This window comes from Amblyraja radiata, chromosome 33 (assembly GCF_010909765.2).
Source record: "Amblyraja radiata isolate CabotCenter1 chromosome 33, sAmbRad1.1.pri, whole genome shotgun sequence".
In the NCBI taxonomy this organism is placed as follows: domain Eukaryota; kingdom Metazoa; phylum Chordata; class Chondrichthyes; order Rajiformes; family Rajidae; genus Amblyraja; species Amblyraja radiata.
The window spans coordinates 3826675-3845268 of record NC_045988.1 but is presented as its reverse complement, the minus strand read 5'-3'; the positions used below and the strand labels follow the sequence as shown (position 1 = coordinate 3845268).

The 18594-nt window shown below is 42.9% G+C and overlaps 1 protein-coding gene across 4 annotated transcripts; it reads left to right on the top strand.

The window, feature by feature from the left end:
- Positions 1-70: 70 nt before the first annotated feature.
- On the top strand, positions 71-17208 carry cxcr5 (C-X-C motif chemokine receptor 5). Of its 4 annotated transcripts, none has more exons than XR_004416705.1 (3): positions 71-139; positions 6480-6572; positions 15190-15294. XR_004416705.1 is itself a non-coding variant. In XM_033049496.1 (2 exons), exons 1-2 carry the CDS (start codon positions 11625-11627, stop codon positions 16264-16266), a joined length of 1116 nt encoding a protein of 371 aa, XP_032905387.1. In that variant the 5' UTR covers positions 11557-11624; the 3' UTR covers positions 16267-17208. The 4 variants fall into 4 exon arrangements, 1 of the variants encoding a protein (XP_032905387.1); XR_004416704.1 differs by lacking the exon at positions 15190-15294 and adding an exon at positions 9821-9912; XR_004416706.1 differs by lacking the exon at positions 6480-6572 and having other exon boundaries at positions 15190-17208.
- The last annotated feature ends 1386 nt before the right edge of the window (positions 17209-18594 follow it).

Genomic DNA, 18594 nt, shown 5'->3' with positions numbered 1-18594 from the left:
GAAAAAAATGAAGTGGGTTCGAATTTAAGTTTTAAGGGCGGTTGAAGAAAAGGGGGGGGGAAGGCAAACCTGTCACGTGACCACCCTCTTGCCAAGCTGCATGTTGTCCATTGACTTCATTCCCTGATATGTCGAGAAGGTATTATTATTGCTTTCACCTCCGTGTTTCTCTCACTCTCTCTTTCGCGTGGTTTGTTCTCGTTTATCGTGTTTATTTTCTCCCCCCCCCCCCCAAGCGTCACTCTGTTTTTTGTTGTTGTTGTTGGTGACCTTGTTCTACGTTCGCGCCCTCTCCTGGTGGCTCCACTTTTCTCCAAAAGAGTTGGAGACTCTGTGGGGGGATGTTTTTGTGTGTACATTTCTTTATTACTGTTATAATAATAATAATAATAATAAATTTTATTATTTATGGGCGCCTTTCAAGAGTCTCAAGGACACCTTACAAAAATTTAGCAAGTAGAGGAAAGACATGTATGCGGAATGAAATAAATAGTAGAGACATGACTAGTACACAAATTAAAGACAGAATTCAATTCAAAACACAATATGAGGCAATTCAAGCACAGATTGAAAGGGAGGGGGACGTGGGGCTAAGGATAGGCAGAGGTGAAGAGATGGGTCTTGAGGCGGGACTGGAAGATGGTGAGGGACACGGAATTGCGGATCAGTTGGGGGAGGGAGTTCCAGAGCCTGGGAGCTGCCCTGGAGAAGGCTTTGTCCCCAAAACTGCGGAGGTTGGATTTGTGGATGGAGAGGAGACCGGCTGATGTGGATCTGAGGGACCGTGAGGGTTGGTAGGGGGAGAGGAGGTCAGTGAGATATGGGGGGGGGGCAGATGGTGGAGGGCTTTGTAGGTGAGGACCAGGATTTTGTAGGTTATGTCTGTATTCTTTCTTTATGTGCTGCATTGGCAAGAAGCATTTCACTACACCTAGGTGTATGTGACCAATAAAATAACCTTTGAACCCTTTGGACAGTGGAGATATATTTTAACTCGTCCACATTGCCCATTTTGTGTTTGGGGGGGAAATATCCGATAACAGCTCAGTCTAAGCATGAAGCGTGTTGTGACAGGGAAGACTTCAAACCGTGACATAGAGGAAGACAGAGGTCCATGGAAACCACGTGTAGGGCAGTGGGAATAATTTGGGATTGTTCTAACAAAGATCTAGCACAGCATCTGTCAGCTGTTGGCTTTGTGTGCTTTTACTTTATACTAGCTTATTTTTTAAATATACTGGCCTTATTTCTTAGATGTACCGCAAGACCGCCTGAAGTGTTACACATAGGACATACTTCAAAGTCTTGGGAAGAATAATCTAGGGTAAAAAATTCTAATATTGCAAATGTTGAAGGGGGTGTTTTATTATTAAAGGTGTGGTCTTTCAGATGAGATGTTTACTTGAGACTTTACCTGGAGGAAATCCCCGGTGTGCTGGCTAATTGTCACATGTATTGAATAAATAAATACAAGTCTAGTCGAGTTTTATTCTTGCACAATTACAGCGAGATACAGATACAATGAAAATGGCATTACAGGCACATAGGTTCAGACAACACTGAACACATAAATTATGCATAGATTAAAGAAGACAGTGAAATTTAAAAAAAATGTAAAAGCAATACATAAGTGCAAAACCCAATTAGAAAACAAGTCTTTGGTAGTCCAACTGTGTGTAAGATATGGTATTCATGTATAGTCTTTGACCGGATAGTACACAAACAAAAGCTCTTCACTGTACCTCGGCGCACAAGACAATAATGAACAAAACTAATAGGTAATACGTAGTGTTCCATTGCTGAGGTATGATTAGGGTTGCACAGGTTGATTCAAGAACCTGATGACTGCAGAAAAGTAGGTGTTCCTGAACCTAGTGGTATAGCACTTCAAGCTCCTGTACCTCCTGCCTAACAGTAGCAGTGAGAGGAGGCATGACCCAAATGGTGGAGTTTCTTGATGATAGATGCTGTTTTCTTGAGCTAACGCTTGACATAACTGCTTCGTTGTTTGTGAGAACTTGCTTTGTGTTGCATTGGTTATCACGTTTCTTCTGTTACATTAGTGACTATACCTCAAAACGACATCATTGCATGTAAAGTGCTTTGGAAAAAGCAAAATGTAAAGATTTTTACAATATTAAACACTGTATTTGTTGTTATATTGTGTTGTGTGGTAGTTTGTTTTGCACACATTGTATGCTGTGTAACGTACGTTGTAACAGTGACTATATTTCAGAAAGTACATATGTTTCTGTGGCTACATGCTGCTAATTAATGATCAGTTCCTAAAATCTATTTTGTCATTCAGTGAGATCATGACCATCGGTCTTTCATTGCTTCTGTGTTCCTGCGACAGATATTGTAATAGAAAATAATAAAAGTGATGTCATTTGAAATTACGTGAACTGTAGTGACTGTGAGTTTCTTTGGAATCACTACATTTCTAACACTCAGATTAGTTCTTGCTTTATTGACCAGTTATTCTCAAACTGAACAACAGAAGTGCTTGAAGGTAAAACCACTATGTACACTCAATTCTTAAATTTACTCTTACATGTTAAAAAAAAACCTCACAGCTACTCCTTTAAAAGAAAACGAACCCCATATAACTAAGTAATTATTTACATGTGAACTTATGGTTAATTATTTACAGTGGCACAATATATAAACAGTTATAAAATTGACTAGTTATAAATTCACTCAGTAATTGAGCCATAAAACTGCAGTTGGGAGGAATTCAAAGAAAAGTTGAAAATGCTGTAAGCACATATCTTCAGCATTCTGTGGCCATCTTCGATGTAAACCAGCATATGCAGTTCCTTCCTACACATTGTAAGACTCAAAGTTGAGTGTAGTTTGTAATATGGCAGGGGTTAAGAAGGTAACCACAGTATTTAACATGACAAAAAAAAACTGCAACGCCAATCTTCTGATACTTATCCTGCAACAAATGACTCCATATGCCAGGGGAGTTTTAATTTATTAAAAATATGTTTTATTGCATTTTTTATTTATTTATTTTTAATTTATGCCAGGGAGTCGTGAGCCTTTTCCCAATTCCTACAGGATTTTCGTTTCATTCCCCCCCCCCCCCCCTGTTTGTATCCAACCCCTGCAGCTTCCCCTATGAACAAAAGCCACCATTGCCGTCCGGGCTGCGAGCTGCACCAATCTCCTCTGCCGCTTCCTCTCCGGACCCCAGCAACAGCAGCACGACGGCCAATGAAAGCAGCCCAGTATTAAATACCCAGCTCTGCCCTGCCCACAACCATCCGAATGATTCTCAGGACAAAAACATTGCCTTCTCTCCAAACCCAACGCCCAGAACTCCTCCATATCTCTCAGTCCTTAACATCAATCTACCTCAAATGTAAAATTATAATCTGAATTTGCATTAACTGTTTTTGTGTGTGTGGGAGACGGTTCCATAGCTCCACGTGATGAAGCAGCTAGCTAGCTTCTCTCAGTAGTGCTTGGAAAAATCTTACTCTGAATTTTAGGGTCATTTTCCTTTTTCAAGACTACCCTAAGTAAACAAAAAAAAAGTCTATTTTAATATGGCCCGTCAGATTTTTATATTTTAGTGATTAAAAGCTTCATTAATGTATTATTTCTGGACAAGTTAGTGCATGGAATTCTAAAAACAATTCTGATGATTCTGCACTTTCAACACTGATATACTCCATGTAAACTGCTACTGGGAGAACTAAGTGTTCAAAAGGGAACTGCAAAAGGGAACTAAGTCTGGAGATGTGATGTCACCAGATTTAGTACAGCTGCAGCAAAGCCTCTTATCCGCCTCCATGTTGAAAGGCTAATATCTATTCCTCATAACCTGTGTTGGTGCCCTGTACGTGGCGACTCTTTGCACACTTGTGTATTGTATGCGAAACAAAGAATGTCACTGTATCAGGTACATGTGACAGTAAAGTATCAATCAATTATTCAATCTTTCGTTTTTGTGATGCCCCACCGCCATCGGGGCTCCGAGGCCCCACTGCCGCAGAGACTCTTGCCGCCAACGTTAAGGCTCCTCCGGCCCAGATAGGCCTCGCCGCCCGTCTTCACCGCAGTCCCCCGGGAAGCCTTTGGAGCGGGTCGGGCCTACCGGGGCGCGTTCCGGTCTTCGGATGTCGTTCTGGTCGGCGGCCGTAAGCGGTGTTAGGCGGGTGAATCGGGCCCGCGCGACTCCCTGGGATACTCCCGCCGCACATGCGGTTCCCTGGGACACTATGACCATGCTTCCCCTTTTTGCCCGTCAAGATAGATTCTTGATTAGTATGGATGTCAGAGGTTATGGGGAGAAGGCAGGATTAGGAGGGAGAGATAGATCCGCCACGATTGAATGGCAGAGTAGACTTGTTGGGCTGAATGGCCTAATTCCGCTCTTCTCACTTATGATATTGGTCAGATTGCAGGTTAGAAACTCCACTCCCTTTCCACGTGGGCGGTACAGGCGCACAGCTGGTAGAGCTGCTGCCTCACAGCACCAAAGATCAAGGTTAGAATCGGATCTTGGGTGCCATCTGTGTGGAGTTTGCATATTCTCCCTGTGACCAACTAAGAAGGCATATGATGGCTCATTTTAACACCATACCTGAAAGGCATCATGTCTGATCATGCAGGTATCTCTTACCACTGGATTATTAATTGCCTGGGTTATTAATTCAAGGCATCAGAGAGGGACTTCAATTTACAGCCGTTTGATTCAAGAGGACTGTTGCTTGAGGCGAAGCTGCACCTTAACCACTTGCCCAGTGTGAAAGATACATCTTCTAGATGCGCTGGGACGCATCCTTAGTGATGTGACCTGGGGTCATCGGGTGTTTCGGGTCTCACAACATCAGACACCCTCGCCCAGGCGACCCAGCCGGGGTTGATCAGGCCCCGACTTGTGTACCAGCAGCAACCGCCCACGGATCAGCCCTCTTAATCCAAAGCCACCTAGTGGCTTTCTCTGCGACTTCACTCGCGGATTGAATGGCCCTCTTCGTTGCCAGCCTCGTAATGCCCAACTGGTTGAGGAGTAAATCATTTGAGGGGTTCTAATAATGAATGAGCACTCCAATCCACACAGTTTGTGTGTTTGGCATCAGTACAGGGTTTTGACTCTGTCTCATCCTTAACTAATCAGCATTAGAAACCGAGATTAAAGCACAGACTCTTGTTACTTTCCTTGCCGGCTAATTAGTTGAAAGTTCCATTTTTTAATCTGATCTCTGTGTAGTTCTTCTTCGGTGCACTCAAGACATCAGGTGAAATGAGAAACTCGTTTGTGTGTGGCTGTAGGCTCTGAGATTAGTCAAGATAGAACTCAACTGTGTCATTATGCAAATCACTGCAGGGAAATGGACATTCATGTATTGTTTCAAATTATCCAAAGATCATTTCAGTGGTGAAATCAATTAAAGAGGAACACCGGTGATTACTCAGCTCTAGCTGTGTCTGCCATAGTCTTACTGAGGATAAGAATCAATTAATAATTGGAAGAAAAAAAATCTCCATCTGGTCTTTCTGTCAACTTTTCCAGAATGATTAAAGAGAAAACTCTACAGTCTATATATAACTGCAATTTGTGATGTTGATTTTTAATGCCTTCGGGTCAACAATGTTTGAACAATAAATGTTAGCTTATTCTTAATTGTCCATATTTTAAAACTAAATGAATACAGAGAATGACAGTTTCAAATCTAGAACGAGAAAGTTAAGATTCCAGGAATCCTGTTTAGTCTAAAGCAGGTAAGTTGGAGGGAAATGAAAACAAGTGATTAATTGTGTCAACCAAAGGCAACTACTGCAGAAGATGGAATTTACAGGATTACTAAGGCCCTCCTTAATGTGTGATAATGCAGAAAATCCTGCATTATCACAGAAGAATGAAGATTCTGCAACATTGAGCAGAATATTACACAAATAACTACCTGAGCCGCTCTTCAGAGATCTCTGACCTTCTCAGTCAATGCCAGAGTTCAGGATCTGCCAACCTCATCTCAGCCTCCAAACATCACCTGCCAGAGCTATCTCCTGTCCCCTTTTTGCCCTTTTGATTTCCCTCCTAAATCTGCTCCTCAGTTCCCAAAACTCAGGCCGGGCTACGTTTGATCCCAGCTTCCTATGCCTGTCCCATGCCTCCTCTTTTTCCTGAGCAGAGCCTCAATTTCTGTCATCATGTATGCTTCCTAAAGGTGACCCGAAACGCCACCCATTCCTTCTATCCAGAGATGCTGCCTGTCCCGCTGAGTTACTCCAGCATTTTGTGTCTATCTTCCTTAATCCCTCCTGCGTTGCCATTATCTAGTGGCATATGTGCATGTTAGTATGTGCTTGGATGTGCAACTAAGTCCTGTCGGTGTTTAAATGTGTGCTGGTGTTTGTTATTAGAATACTTTGTGACTCCGTGAAAATTAATGTTTAATTGTTGTATTTCCTTATGTTATGTTGTGTTTTTAATTAAATCTCTGTTGCTGTTAAAGTTTCAGCTGATTAGCTAATGAGAACACAGCAAAATGGAAGCTTCTCTTTAATAGCCCCATTTCATTTTCTCATCCCCTGACAGGGGGAAGAATTGTACGGTAAGGCAGAATTCAAAGAAAGGAAATCATTTTATGTTTATTATCTTTTTATATTTAAGAAATATAAAAGAAGATACCTAATTTCTGTCAACTGTGAAATAACTAATTGTGAATCCACAAGGGGGTGACAAAGAGAGTTTTTTGAACAGATGATCCAGAAATTAAATCTACAGACAGTAACATAACGCTGATAGACAACGCGGGGTCCTGCGACTCCGCCCGGCTCGGCCTGCGGACGCGGGAGCTGCGGACTCCGGCTGCGGGAGGCGGCTGATCTGGAGGTCCGGGCCGCTGAGGAGGATGTTCACCGTTGGGGATCGGCGTCAGCGTTCCACCAGCCCGGCGTGAGGGCCTGAACATCGGGCCACCCGGAGCGGCGACTGCGGGTGCTAGGAAGGCCTCGACCACGAGTGAACAACTGGGAAGAACGGAGGGGAGGCTGGCTGGACTATGGTGCCTTCCTCACCTTGGTGCCACTGTGTTATGTTGTGTCGTGGACTTTCAGTGTTTGTGCTTTTTTTTAAATTCTATTTTATTTTTAATATGTTTTATTATTTATTATTATTTATTTATTTTTATGATACTGCCTGTAAGGGAAATTCATTTTGTTGTCTCTAACTGAGACAATGACAATAAATTTGAATACAATACAATACAATACAATACAATAATGAGTACACAGAGCTCATACTGCTAACCACACTCACATTGTTCACGATATTATGGGAGATTTAAATCTAAATCATTGTTTACCATGCACACACTGATCTTGAAAAGTAAAATAATGCATTTCATTCTGAAATAAATGTTTTTTCTCTCCCAACAATAATGCCTGATCTTCAGAATATGTCCAACAGTTTCAGTTTTTGTACAGCACACATTCTTATGTTTGTCGCCTATAAGATCACCCCTCATCCTCCTGTGCTCCAAGGAATAGAAATCCAGCCTACTCAACCTCTCGGAGGCAGAAACAAAATGCTGGAGTAACTCAGCTGGACAGGCAGTTTCGGGTTGAGACACATTCCTACTGCTTAACCTCTCCCTATAGCTCACACCCTCTAGTCCTGGCAACATCCTCGTAAATCTTTTTTGAACACTTTCAAGCTTGACAATATCTTTCCTATAACATGCCCAGAACTGAACACAATATTCTAAATGCAGTCTCACCAACATCTTATATAACTGCAACATGACCTCTCAACTACTATACTCAATACTCTGACTGATGAAGGCCAATGGGCCAAAAGCCTTTTTGACCATGCTATCTACCTGCGATTCAACCTTCAAGGAACCATGCACCTGTACTCCTAGATCCCTCTGCTCTACAACACTCCCAAGAGGCCTGTCATTTACTGTGTAGGTCCTGCCCATGTTAGACGTCCCAAAATGCAACACCTCACACTTCTCTGTATTAAATTCCATCAACCATTCCTCAGCCCACCTGGCCACAGCCCACCTGGCCAATCGATCCAGATCCTGCTGCAATCATTCACAACCATCTTCACTATCTGCAAAACCACTCACTTTTGTATCATCAGCAAGCTTGCTAATCTTGCCCTGTATGTTCTCATCCAAATCATTGATGTAGATGACAAACAGTAACGGGCCCAGCACTGAACCCTGTAGCACACCACTAGTCACAGGCCTCCAGTCCGAGAAGCAACCTTCCACCATCATCCTCTGCTTCCTTCCATGGAGCCAATGTGCTATCCATTCAGCTATCTCTCCTTGGATCCCTTGCGATCTAACCTTCCAGAGCAGCCAGTGGCGTAAGGTGGGTTTTGAGTGCCCGGGGCAGTTTAAAATATTGCGCCTCCTCATTAGCGGCTAGCCATGGCCCATGAGCTGTTATATATCCAAGTTTTGTATTTATTTTCTCAACCTAACAAAAAGATGGCGGTGCTGCCTTAGCAGCTGCGGCTCGCCAGCAGTCTGTGTTTTTTTTCTTCTTTTTTTGTGTTGTTCTTTTGTCCTGTTTAGTTGATTTTTGGTTTATTATGTTGTGTATGTGGTGGGGGGGAACACGTTTTTGGTCTCTTCCTTCGGGGGATGCGACTTCTTTTGTCGTATACCCCGTCTCCGCCTGCGCCGAGGCCTAATAGCGGAGCTGGCGGCCTCGGGGCAGCGGAAGCGGCGACCAGAACTCGGAGCTGGGCAGCGGCAGTTTTGACAGCGGCAGCGGCGGCCTGGCCTCGGAGCTGGGACAGCGGCAGCGGCCGCCCGGCATCGGAGCTGGGACGGCGGCGGCAGCGGCTGGGACGGCGGCAGCGGTAGCGACAGCGGCGGCCTGGCTTCGGAGCGGGGGCAGCAACAGCGGCGGCCTGGCCTCGGAGCGGGGGCAGCGGCGACCAGAACTCGGAGCTGGGGCACGTTCCGGCGGCAGCGGCCACTCGACCCGACCGCGGGCCCAGTGGACGACAACGGCGGTTTATGTGCGGAGATCGCTGGTTGGTTAAAATAGTTGGATAAAAAAAAATTATAAAATGGCAAAAAAAAATTATTACAGTAATGCAGGGGAAGGCTGCCAAAGAGGTGCAGCGTGCCGTTAGAACAATCTTTTTTTGCCATTTTATAAAAAAAAATTATCCAACAATTTTTTTGCGCCCCTAAAAATTTAGCGCCCGGGGCAACCGCCCCTCTGCCCCCCCCCCCCCCCACGCTACGCCACTGAGAGCAGCCTACCATGCGGAACCTTGTTGAATGCCTTACTGAAGTCCATACAAACAACATCTACAGCTCTGACCTCATCAGATTTGTGAGACACGACCTCCCACATACAAAACCATGCTAACTATCCCTAATCAGCCCTTGCTCTTCCAAATGCCTGTATAACCTATCCCTCAGAATACTCTCAAGTAACTTTCCAACTACACATGATAAGCTCACCAGCCTATATAGTTTCCAGCATTTTACTAATCGCAAATGGACTGACAGGCCAAGGAAGACCTTCACAGCTGATGACAGAAGAATTCTCCCTATAATAAAGGAAAATCCCCAAATGCCAGCCGGTAAAGCAACAAAGGAGTTTTTCAAAGCTAAAAATTTGTCAATTCATGAGTGGCCAAGTCAATCACCTGATCTGGATGCAATTGAGCATGCCTTTTATATGCTGAAGAGAAAACTGAAGGGGACTAGCCCCCAAAATAATCATAAACTAAAGATGGCTGCAAATTCCTTGTATGTTGCAAAACATACTTAGCTAATAAAGTATGATTCTGATGATGATTCTGATTCTGATTATGATACAGGCCTGGCAGAGCATCACCAGTGAAGACACCCAGCAACTGGTGATGTCCATGAATCGCAGACATCAAGTGGTCATTGCATGCAAAGGATATGCAACAAAATACTAAACATGACTACTTTCATTTACATGACATTGCTGTGTCCCAAACATTATGATGCCCTGAAATGGGGGGGGGGGGGGGGACTATGTATAAACACAGCTGTAATTTCTACATGATGAAACCAAAATGTATAAAAATGGCCTTTATTAAAATCTGACAATGTGCACTTTAACCACATGTGATTTTTTTCTACTACAAATCCCGAATTGTGGAGTTAGAGGCAAATAAATAAATGATGGATCTTTGTCCCAAACATTATGGAGGGCACTGTATAACCCAGGGACTGCCGATAGTGAGAAACATTGCCAGTGAAAGTTTCAGAGTGAAACAGCAATGTAAAATGTTCACTTCTGAATGTTTCATCTTGCACAGTGCGTATATTTCCACCTGGCAAGCTCTTCACAGACGGGCCAACAGATGCGGCATGTGACCATACCTAGCTCAGTGCTGCAAAATATGCCATCTCCTGGCAGCTGCAAGAAGAGTACTGCAAAGGAAGGAGTATGCAGAGGGTGCAAATGGACGTGATGGCAAGAAATGTCAACAAAACAGTTTGCAAGAATCAACCTATATCAATCTTGTGAGATTATAATGTTATTTGTCTAACACGTTTTCACACAGCCCACAACTAACATTGGCCCTTCCTTTGTCATCGTTACTTTTTTGCATATCTTTCATTCATTTGTTCTCTATCACCATCTATAGCTCTCGTTTTCCTACCCTCCCCCCCCCCGACTGTCAGTCTGAAAAAGGGTCTCGACCCAAAACATCACCTATTTCTTTTCTCCAGAGATGCTGCCTGACCCGCTGAGTTACTCCAGCTTTTTGTGTCTATCCTTGATTATAATGTACTAGATTCCCTCATACAGATCATTGTGTCCCAGCACTATACATCCCCATGCAAAACCCCAATAGCCTCAGCCTCATCAACCAAATGTGACCATTTATTCCTACTGTTTTCTCTATTAACCAATTCACTTCCACACCAACCTAATTTTATTTAATTATTGCCTATGTGACCCATTATCAAGTCCTTTTGAAGGTTTAAATGGACCACATCAACTAGCCCACCATATCTATATTGCTAGTTCCAATTTCAAAAATCTCTCACAGATTTTGAAACATGGAGAGACTCAAAATGCTGGAGTAACTCAGCGGGACAGGCAGCGCCTCTGGAGAGAAGGAATGGGTGACGTTTCAGGTCGAGACCCTTCTTCAGACTGTTACAGGCTTCCCTTTCCCCTGTCTCTCAGTCTGAAGAAGGGTCTCGACCTGAAACATGGAGTTCCTTTCATAAATCTTCGATGACTTAGCCCAACATTTTAATTATTTTCTTATTTGCACGTTACCATTTTGTTAATAATAGATTCCAGTGTTTTCGCTACTACTGATATCAGATTAACTCTGCTGGTCGTGAAGTATCTGGGTGTAGATTTGAAGTTGTACAGGATGCTAAACGTTTCCTGATTTGACCTGCTGCTGACAATGCTAAAATATATATTCATTATGCAATCAAGAAATTAATAAAAGGGAAAATTTACAATATTTAAATTCGACAAACAGGAAGGGTGTCACGAGTGTTAAAAAACAAACCAGATATGCTAATTCAGTAGAACTTCTGCATTCTCAAAGTTGACATCAATACATTAATGAAACTCTCTGTTGAGTTGCCGTCTCTTCAACACAGTTGAATGCCTTGATATAAATGTCAGAAATGAGGTTTGAGATCAGTGACTTTGATGTTGTAAGTAATCCTCATCTTGTTTTATGGACCGTGATGAATGCTATTGTTAACAAGTTGTGACAAAAAAGTTCTGATTGCCTTTTAACTTAACTTTCAAAACCTTTAATTGTTGCAGTATAACTGATTATTAAGCACGAGAAATGAAGATGATACACATTTGCAACGTGCAACTATTAGATTTTGAAAGCAACAATTTATTTAAACTTTTTATTTCTATTCACATTGATGGTTTTGGTATGTGATCAATGATTTAAGCTAATTTCTGAAGGGTGTATTGTTCATGGGTTTATTCCCCATTCAGTTACTTAAATTGTTCATTGCTAAAGTTACGCATTACGCTCACATTTGACCTCTCCAACTGATTGTAATAGTCTCGACCCGAAACATCGCCTATTCCTTCGCTCCATAGATGCTGCCTCACCCGCTGAGTTTCTCCAGCATTTTTGTCTACCTGTAATATTGTATTTAGTCCTTTACACCAACAGAACCATTTTATGGAATTTAAATGGGCAGATCGAGTTAAAATATTAATCAGCACATTCCTACTGCATAATGGAACAAGTTTGAGGGTGAAAAGTCCCCAATTTGCTTGCTAAACCACTTATGCAATACAATCCCATAAGTTCCCTCTAACGGGTAAAGAAACCATAGGCATAATTTTTGAAGATTTATTGTCAGTGGTTCCAAATTTGCGATCTCCATTTACGTGGCTCACAGGAGCATAAGTACTCCACGTACAAATATATTGTTGGGTGTATTCAGGTATTATACTATATAATATGAACCAATCCCACACATTGCAAGTTTGTGCTGCTAGATGTGTGATAACAAATCTGTGTATTATTACCAAAAATGGCATTTATGGTTAGTTTATTGTCACACGTACCGAGGTACAGTTTCCTGCGTGCTAACAAGTCAGTGGAAAACCAATATATGATTACAATTGAGCCATTTACAGTGTAAAAATACATGATAAGGGAATACCGTTTTGTGCAAGGTAAATATTGAAATCAATTTGTAAATTCAAATATGATACATCGCTGTAGTTTAGCTTTAGTCTCAGAGATACAGCCCCAAAGCAGGCCCTTTGGCCCACCGAGTCAGCGATCCCCGCACACTAACACTACCCTACACACACTAGGGACAATTTACATTTATACTATGCAAATCCCAAGCAAATTCCTCTGTGCTGCATTGCCCTAAGTCCTGTATCGTCTCCTTCAACATTTCTTTCTAATGCTCACAATGTCCCTCCTCAACCACTCCCAATGGAAAACTTTTAAGGAATACATTTGAGAATTTGCAAAGATATATTTTCTTGTGATGACTAAATTTCACATATTGAGAATCAGATGGAGTTTATATTCTAAGCACATATGCCAATCTAAAAGCTGCATAAATGCTTTAATTGTTTCTGCTTCAGTCACCATCCATGGTGATCACCACTCTCTGTGTTTTAAAACATGCCCTGTACATCTCCTTTACACTTTCTTTCTTTCATCTTAAAGCTATGCCCACTAGTATTTGATATTTCCATGCTGAGAAAAGATTCTGATCGTCTACCCTGTCTGTGCCTCTCATAATTTTATAAACTTCTATTAGGTCACCCCTCAGCCCCACCGCTCCACAGAAATCAAACTTTCCCCAACCTCCCCACCACAGAGAGTGGTGAATCTGTGGAATTCTCTGCCACAGAAGGTAGTTGAGGTCAATTCATTGGCTATATTTAAGAGTGAGTTAGATGTGACCCTTGTGGCAAAAGGATTCAGGGGGTATGGAGAGAAGGCAGGTACAGGATACTGAGTTGGATGATCGGCCATGTTCATATTGAATGGCGGTTCAGGCTCGAAGGGCCGAATGGCCTACTCCTGCACCTATTGTCTATGTTTCCATGTTTCTATCCTCTAATCCAAGCAGTGTCCCCATAAACATCCTCTGCACCCTCTCCGCATCCTTCTAGTAATGAGGTGGCCAGAACTCCGCACAATACTCCAGATGTGGCCCTCATGAAAGTTTTATACAGCTGCAACAAGACATCCTCGATCAATGAATGCAAACACACCATCTGCATTCTCTACCACTCTTCTTCTTGTGTTGCTGCTTTCAGTGGGTTGTGGAGTTGATATTGAGGGAATGCAGCGTAGGTTCACAAAGTTAATTCCCAGGGATGGCGGGACTGTCATATGCTGAGAGAATGGAGCGGTTGGGCTTGTATACTCTGGAATTTAGAAGGATGAGAGTGGATCTTATTGAAACGTATAAGATTATTAAGGGTTTGGACATGCTATAGGCAGGAAACAAGTTCCCGATGTTGGGGGAGTCCAGAACCAGGGGCCACAGTTTAAGAATAAGGAGGAAGCCATTTAGAACGGAGATGAGGAAACACTTTTTCTCACAATAAGTTGTGAGTCTGTGGAATTCTCTGCCTCAGAGGGCAGTGGAGGCTGGTTCTCTGGATACTTCAAGAAAGAGCTAGATATGGCTCTTAAAGATAGCGGAGTCAGGGGATATGGGGAGAAGGCAGGAACGGGGTACTGATTGTGGATGATCAGCCATGATCACATTGAATGGCGGTGCTGGCTCGAAGTGCCGAATGGCCTACTCCTACGCCTATTGTCTATTGACTTGGACCCGAAGGTAACTCTGTACATCAATTCCATTCATGGTCCTGCCATAAATTGTAACTTTCTCTTGACATTTGATCTCGCAAAGTGCACCAATTCACTCTTGCCCAGATCAAACACCATCTGCTATTTCTCCCCCATATCTGTATCTGACCTTTATCATGCAGTGTTCTATGACATCCTTCTTACTGCCGATAATTCTACCAACGTTTGCGTGCAAACTGACTAACCAACCCATCTACATTTTCACACAAGTCTTTTATATATATATCAGAAACAACATAGGTCTCATCACTGATCCCTGCAGACCACCACTGGTCACAGGCCACCAGCCAGAAAGACACCCTTGGTGATGAGATGACTACTATCCAGATGAGTACACCAATCTAGACACAACGTGCTGGAGTAACTCAGCATATCAGGCAGCATCTCTGGAGAAAATGAATAGGTGTTGGAACCCTTCTTCAGACTAAATATTGGTTTGTGGGATTCTTGACTTTACGACTTTACTCACACCCAACCTCCACGCATTTGCGTGTTTGAACAGGATTCAACTATTATATTTGGAATTGTGGCTGAGTTCCTCCATCCCAGCTGCAAGGTTCATAAGCCATTTATTCTGTTCTCTCCCCAGAACAGGACTTCATAGAGCGACAGGTCTAAACTGGGACCTGGAATAAGCACATATAACTTGGAACTATCTGACAGATCAGGCAGCATCTATGGAGGGAGAACATTTCAGGTTGACAACCTCATCAGAATTTTCCTTTAAATAATCTTATTGGGGGAAAAAAGGGAGAGAGGCGTTTATTTATGTGATGTTTTATTTGACATTCAGATCCGTAAGATAAATATTTCCAGAACCATTCTGATGTTCACTATTGTGTCTTTACTCCTTTCAGTACACCTGGAATGACTCCTATGGCAATGACTCCTATGGCAATGACGAGATCCCTACGTTTCCTGAAGCAACTTACTGTCCAGAGGTTGAGGAAACGCCGCACTATTTCCGAAAGATTATCGTGCCAATAATTTATTTCCTGGTCTTCCTGTTGGGGACCATTGGAAACAGTCTGGTGTTGGCGATTTTGTTACGTTACAAGGGTTCAAGGTCTCCGACTGACAGCTACTTGCTTCATCTGGCGGTGGCTGACCTCCTCCTGGTCTTGGTCCTCCCGTTCTTTGCCCTCGAGAGTATTTTCAAGTGGTTCTTTGGTATTTTCCTTTGCAAATTTCTAGGCTCCATCCACAAACTCAACTTCTTCTGCAACAGCCTGCTGCTGGCGTGCATCAGCATTGACCGCTATTTGGCAATCGTCTATGCCGTTCAGATCCATAAAAGGCACAGTGCCAAGTATGCCCACCTGGTTTGTTCAGCTATTTGGGTGACAGGTTTCCTGCTACAGATTCCGAATTTAATATTCTTGCAAGTTGAGGCTAATGATTATGACAACGAAACCAAATGCGTTTACACATCAGCTATGGCCCACGACTGGCTGCTTTTTGAACAGTTTCTCTACCACGGAATTGGCTTTGCCTTACCACTCGCAGTGATGTGCTACTGTTATGCAATGGTAATCAAAACATTATACAAGACCCAGACCTTTGGGAGGCACAAAGCCATTAAAGTTGTGCTCACAGTCACCGTGATGTTTTGCATTTGTTGGGCCCCGTACAACGTGGCTAAGTTCATAAAGACACTGTGCAAACTGCAGGTGATCACAGCAGACTGCGATTCCTACAGAAAGCTCACATTTACCATTGTGGTGTCAGAGAGCACTGGATTCATCCACAGCTGCCTGAATCCAGTTCTTTATGTGTTTATTGGGGTGAAGTTCAGAGACAGCATCCTGAAACTCTTCAGAGATCTGCACTGCATCAGTCAGGCAACCTTGGACAACTTCCTTCATCAGAAAATCGGCGAAAGGAATAGGAGCAGTTCTGTCTTTGAGAATACCACGTCCTGGTCCAATATATAAAACAGCCCAGCAACCACAAAATGCTGATCAAGATGCCCCATTCAAGCTAGCCCCATTTGCTCACATATCCCCCAACCCTACTTATCCATGTACCTGGCCAAATGTCTTTCCAATGTCGCGGTCGTATCTGCCCCAAGTACTTCCTCTGGCAGCTCATTCTTTCTGGCCACCAGCCCCTTGGGCTCGAGGATGACTTGCTTGCTTCCACTCGAAGGATGTCAGTTCTGGGATGACCAATGAGGCCAATGGGGGAATTGCAGGATCTTCTGCATATTGGAAAAGGTTGCTGTCATTAAGTACCATTAATCAACCCAGTATCCGTTTGTTTCTGATAGACAAATGTTCGCGCCTTCAGTTGGATTCCAACTGTCCACTGGGCTGCCAGACAAGGGGCTAAGTTACCTTGAGTTATGAAGTAAATTGGGGTAATTAAATAAAGCATCATGACCGCTTGTAAATATGTCACAGTTTTGGGTGAAAACGATCCTATAAAATGATTACACTGAACAGTGGAAATCTTTGAAAAGCACCTAGAATTTTGCAGATGCATGATGGAAATACAAAATAGTTAATATGATCAACATCACCAAAAATGGAAGAAACTTCAATAGAACTTCCTCAAGGCAGGAAACTGGTTCCAGTGTCCACAATGATGTTTGTGAAAATCTCTTGATGGGTTTGCAGAATCCTAATGCGGACAGAACATTCACTTGGAGCAGGAATTGCTATTTGGCCTCAAAATCAGTCACCCGAGTCTGTCATAAACACATCACACCATGAAGGAGTTTGTAATTCTGCCTGTCTGGAATGTAATGCTGGCACTGCCAGTGAGGGTGCGGTGATTGTAAGCTGATGGCAAGAATTTGCGTAGATAGATAGACTATAAGAAACTGCTTAAAGCTTTGCGATTTAATGACAATAAAAATACACTTGCATTGTTGATGCATTTTGTTATTCAGTAATAAAGGACATATCCTACACTGTTCAGAGTCTTGAATTCTTTGTTGTACATTTGGTTCTCCAACCTTGCCACTGTGTTGCTCGTACATTGGAGACCACAGGTTCTTCTGTTTGAAATGTCTGCTATGCTAAAAATTTCTGATTATTTACAAACGTGCACTGACACGGGCAAATTTAACAAACTCAGAATAACTTGCACATCACAATGTATAAACCTATAGTGGACGCAAAGTATTCCTTGAGTTGTGTTAAAAGATCAATCCACACTTGAATATTCTCTTCAAGAGAACCACTCTTTCTCAGAGGCCACAGCATTATAGCAGTCCGAGTAGTAACTCCACAGTAATTATAGCCTGGCATTGCACATGGACACCTGTGAAGACATCTGTCTGAAGAAGGGTCTGTATGGTCGTGAGAGGTCTCCTATGGTCGTGAGAGGTCTCCAAAGAGTCGTAGCGTCTTTCTGGTCGCCGCTGAATTTTCAGCATGTTGATAGTTTCAGCGACCTATCACGGGTGCCAGCAGTCGCCTGTAAAGGTTGCGTAAGTGGGACAGGCCCTTTACGCAACGAGCTGCCATTTGAAATAAACGAGGGTAAATCAGATGATCAAGTTCCCCCTTCCATCGGGACAATGCTTCACCTGAGATGCATGATGCTAACCGGAGGAGTATGAAACGGAGAAAATTACCTGTTTATGCTCTGTAAGTGGAAAAATATATTCCAAATACATTTAAACATATAACGCAATTGCTGCAGGCACTCATTTGCACTTTCTTTCCGATAAGCAAAACGGAACTTACTTACTAGATATCTTTGAAAGCTGATGTGTAAGTTTACCAGGCATAAATAGCAGTAATTAGACTAGTAAATGACACTAGTAAATCAAACAGGATGCTGTGTTTTTGGATGGTCTCAAAGGAAGAGTGATTTCAGAAGCAGCAGATCATACACTTGTTTGCTTTGGATTACGAACCTCTATACATGGGCCTCCACAATGCATATTAAAAAATGCCATGCTTTGGTTAGGTGGGAAAGTGCCGATCGCATCACAACTGGAGAGATTGTACACGATCAGGCCTCTCTCTCTCTCCTGCAGAAGGGAGATCAATGGAATAAAAAATAATTTGTTTGACTCTGAATGGGAGAGTGGGAGAGATTAGGTCTCGAGGTCACAGTCTCAGAATTAAAGGACGTTCCTTTAGGAAGGAGATGAGAAGGAATGTCTTTAGTCAGAGGGTGGTGAATCTGTGGAATTCTTTGCCACAGATGGCTGCGGAGGCCAAGTGAATGGATATTTTGAAAGCAGAGATAGATTCTTTATTAGTACGGGAGTAGGCAGGAGAATGAGGTTAGGAGGGAGAGATAGA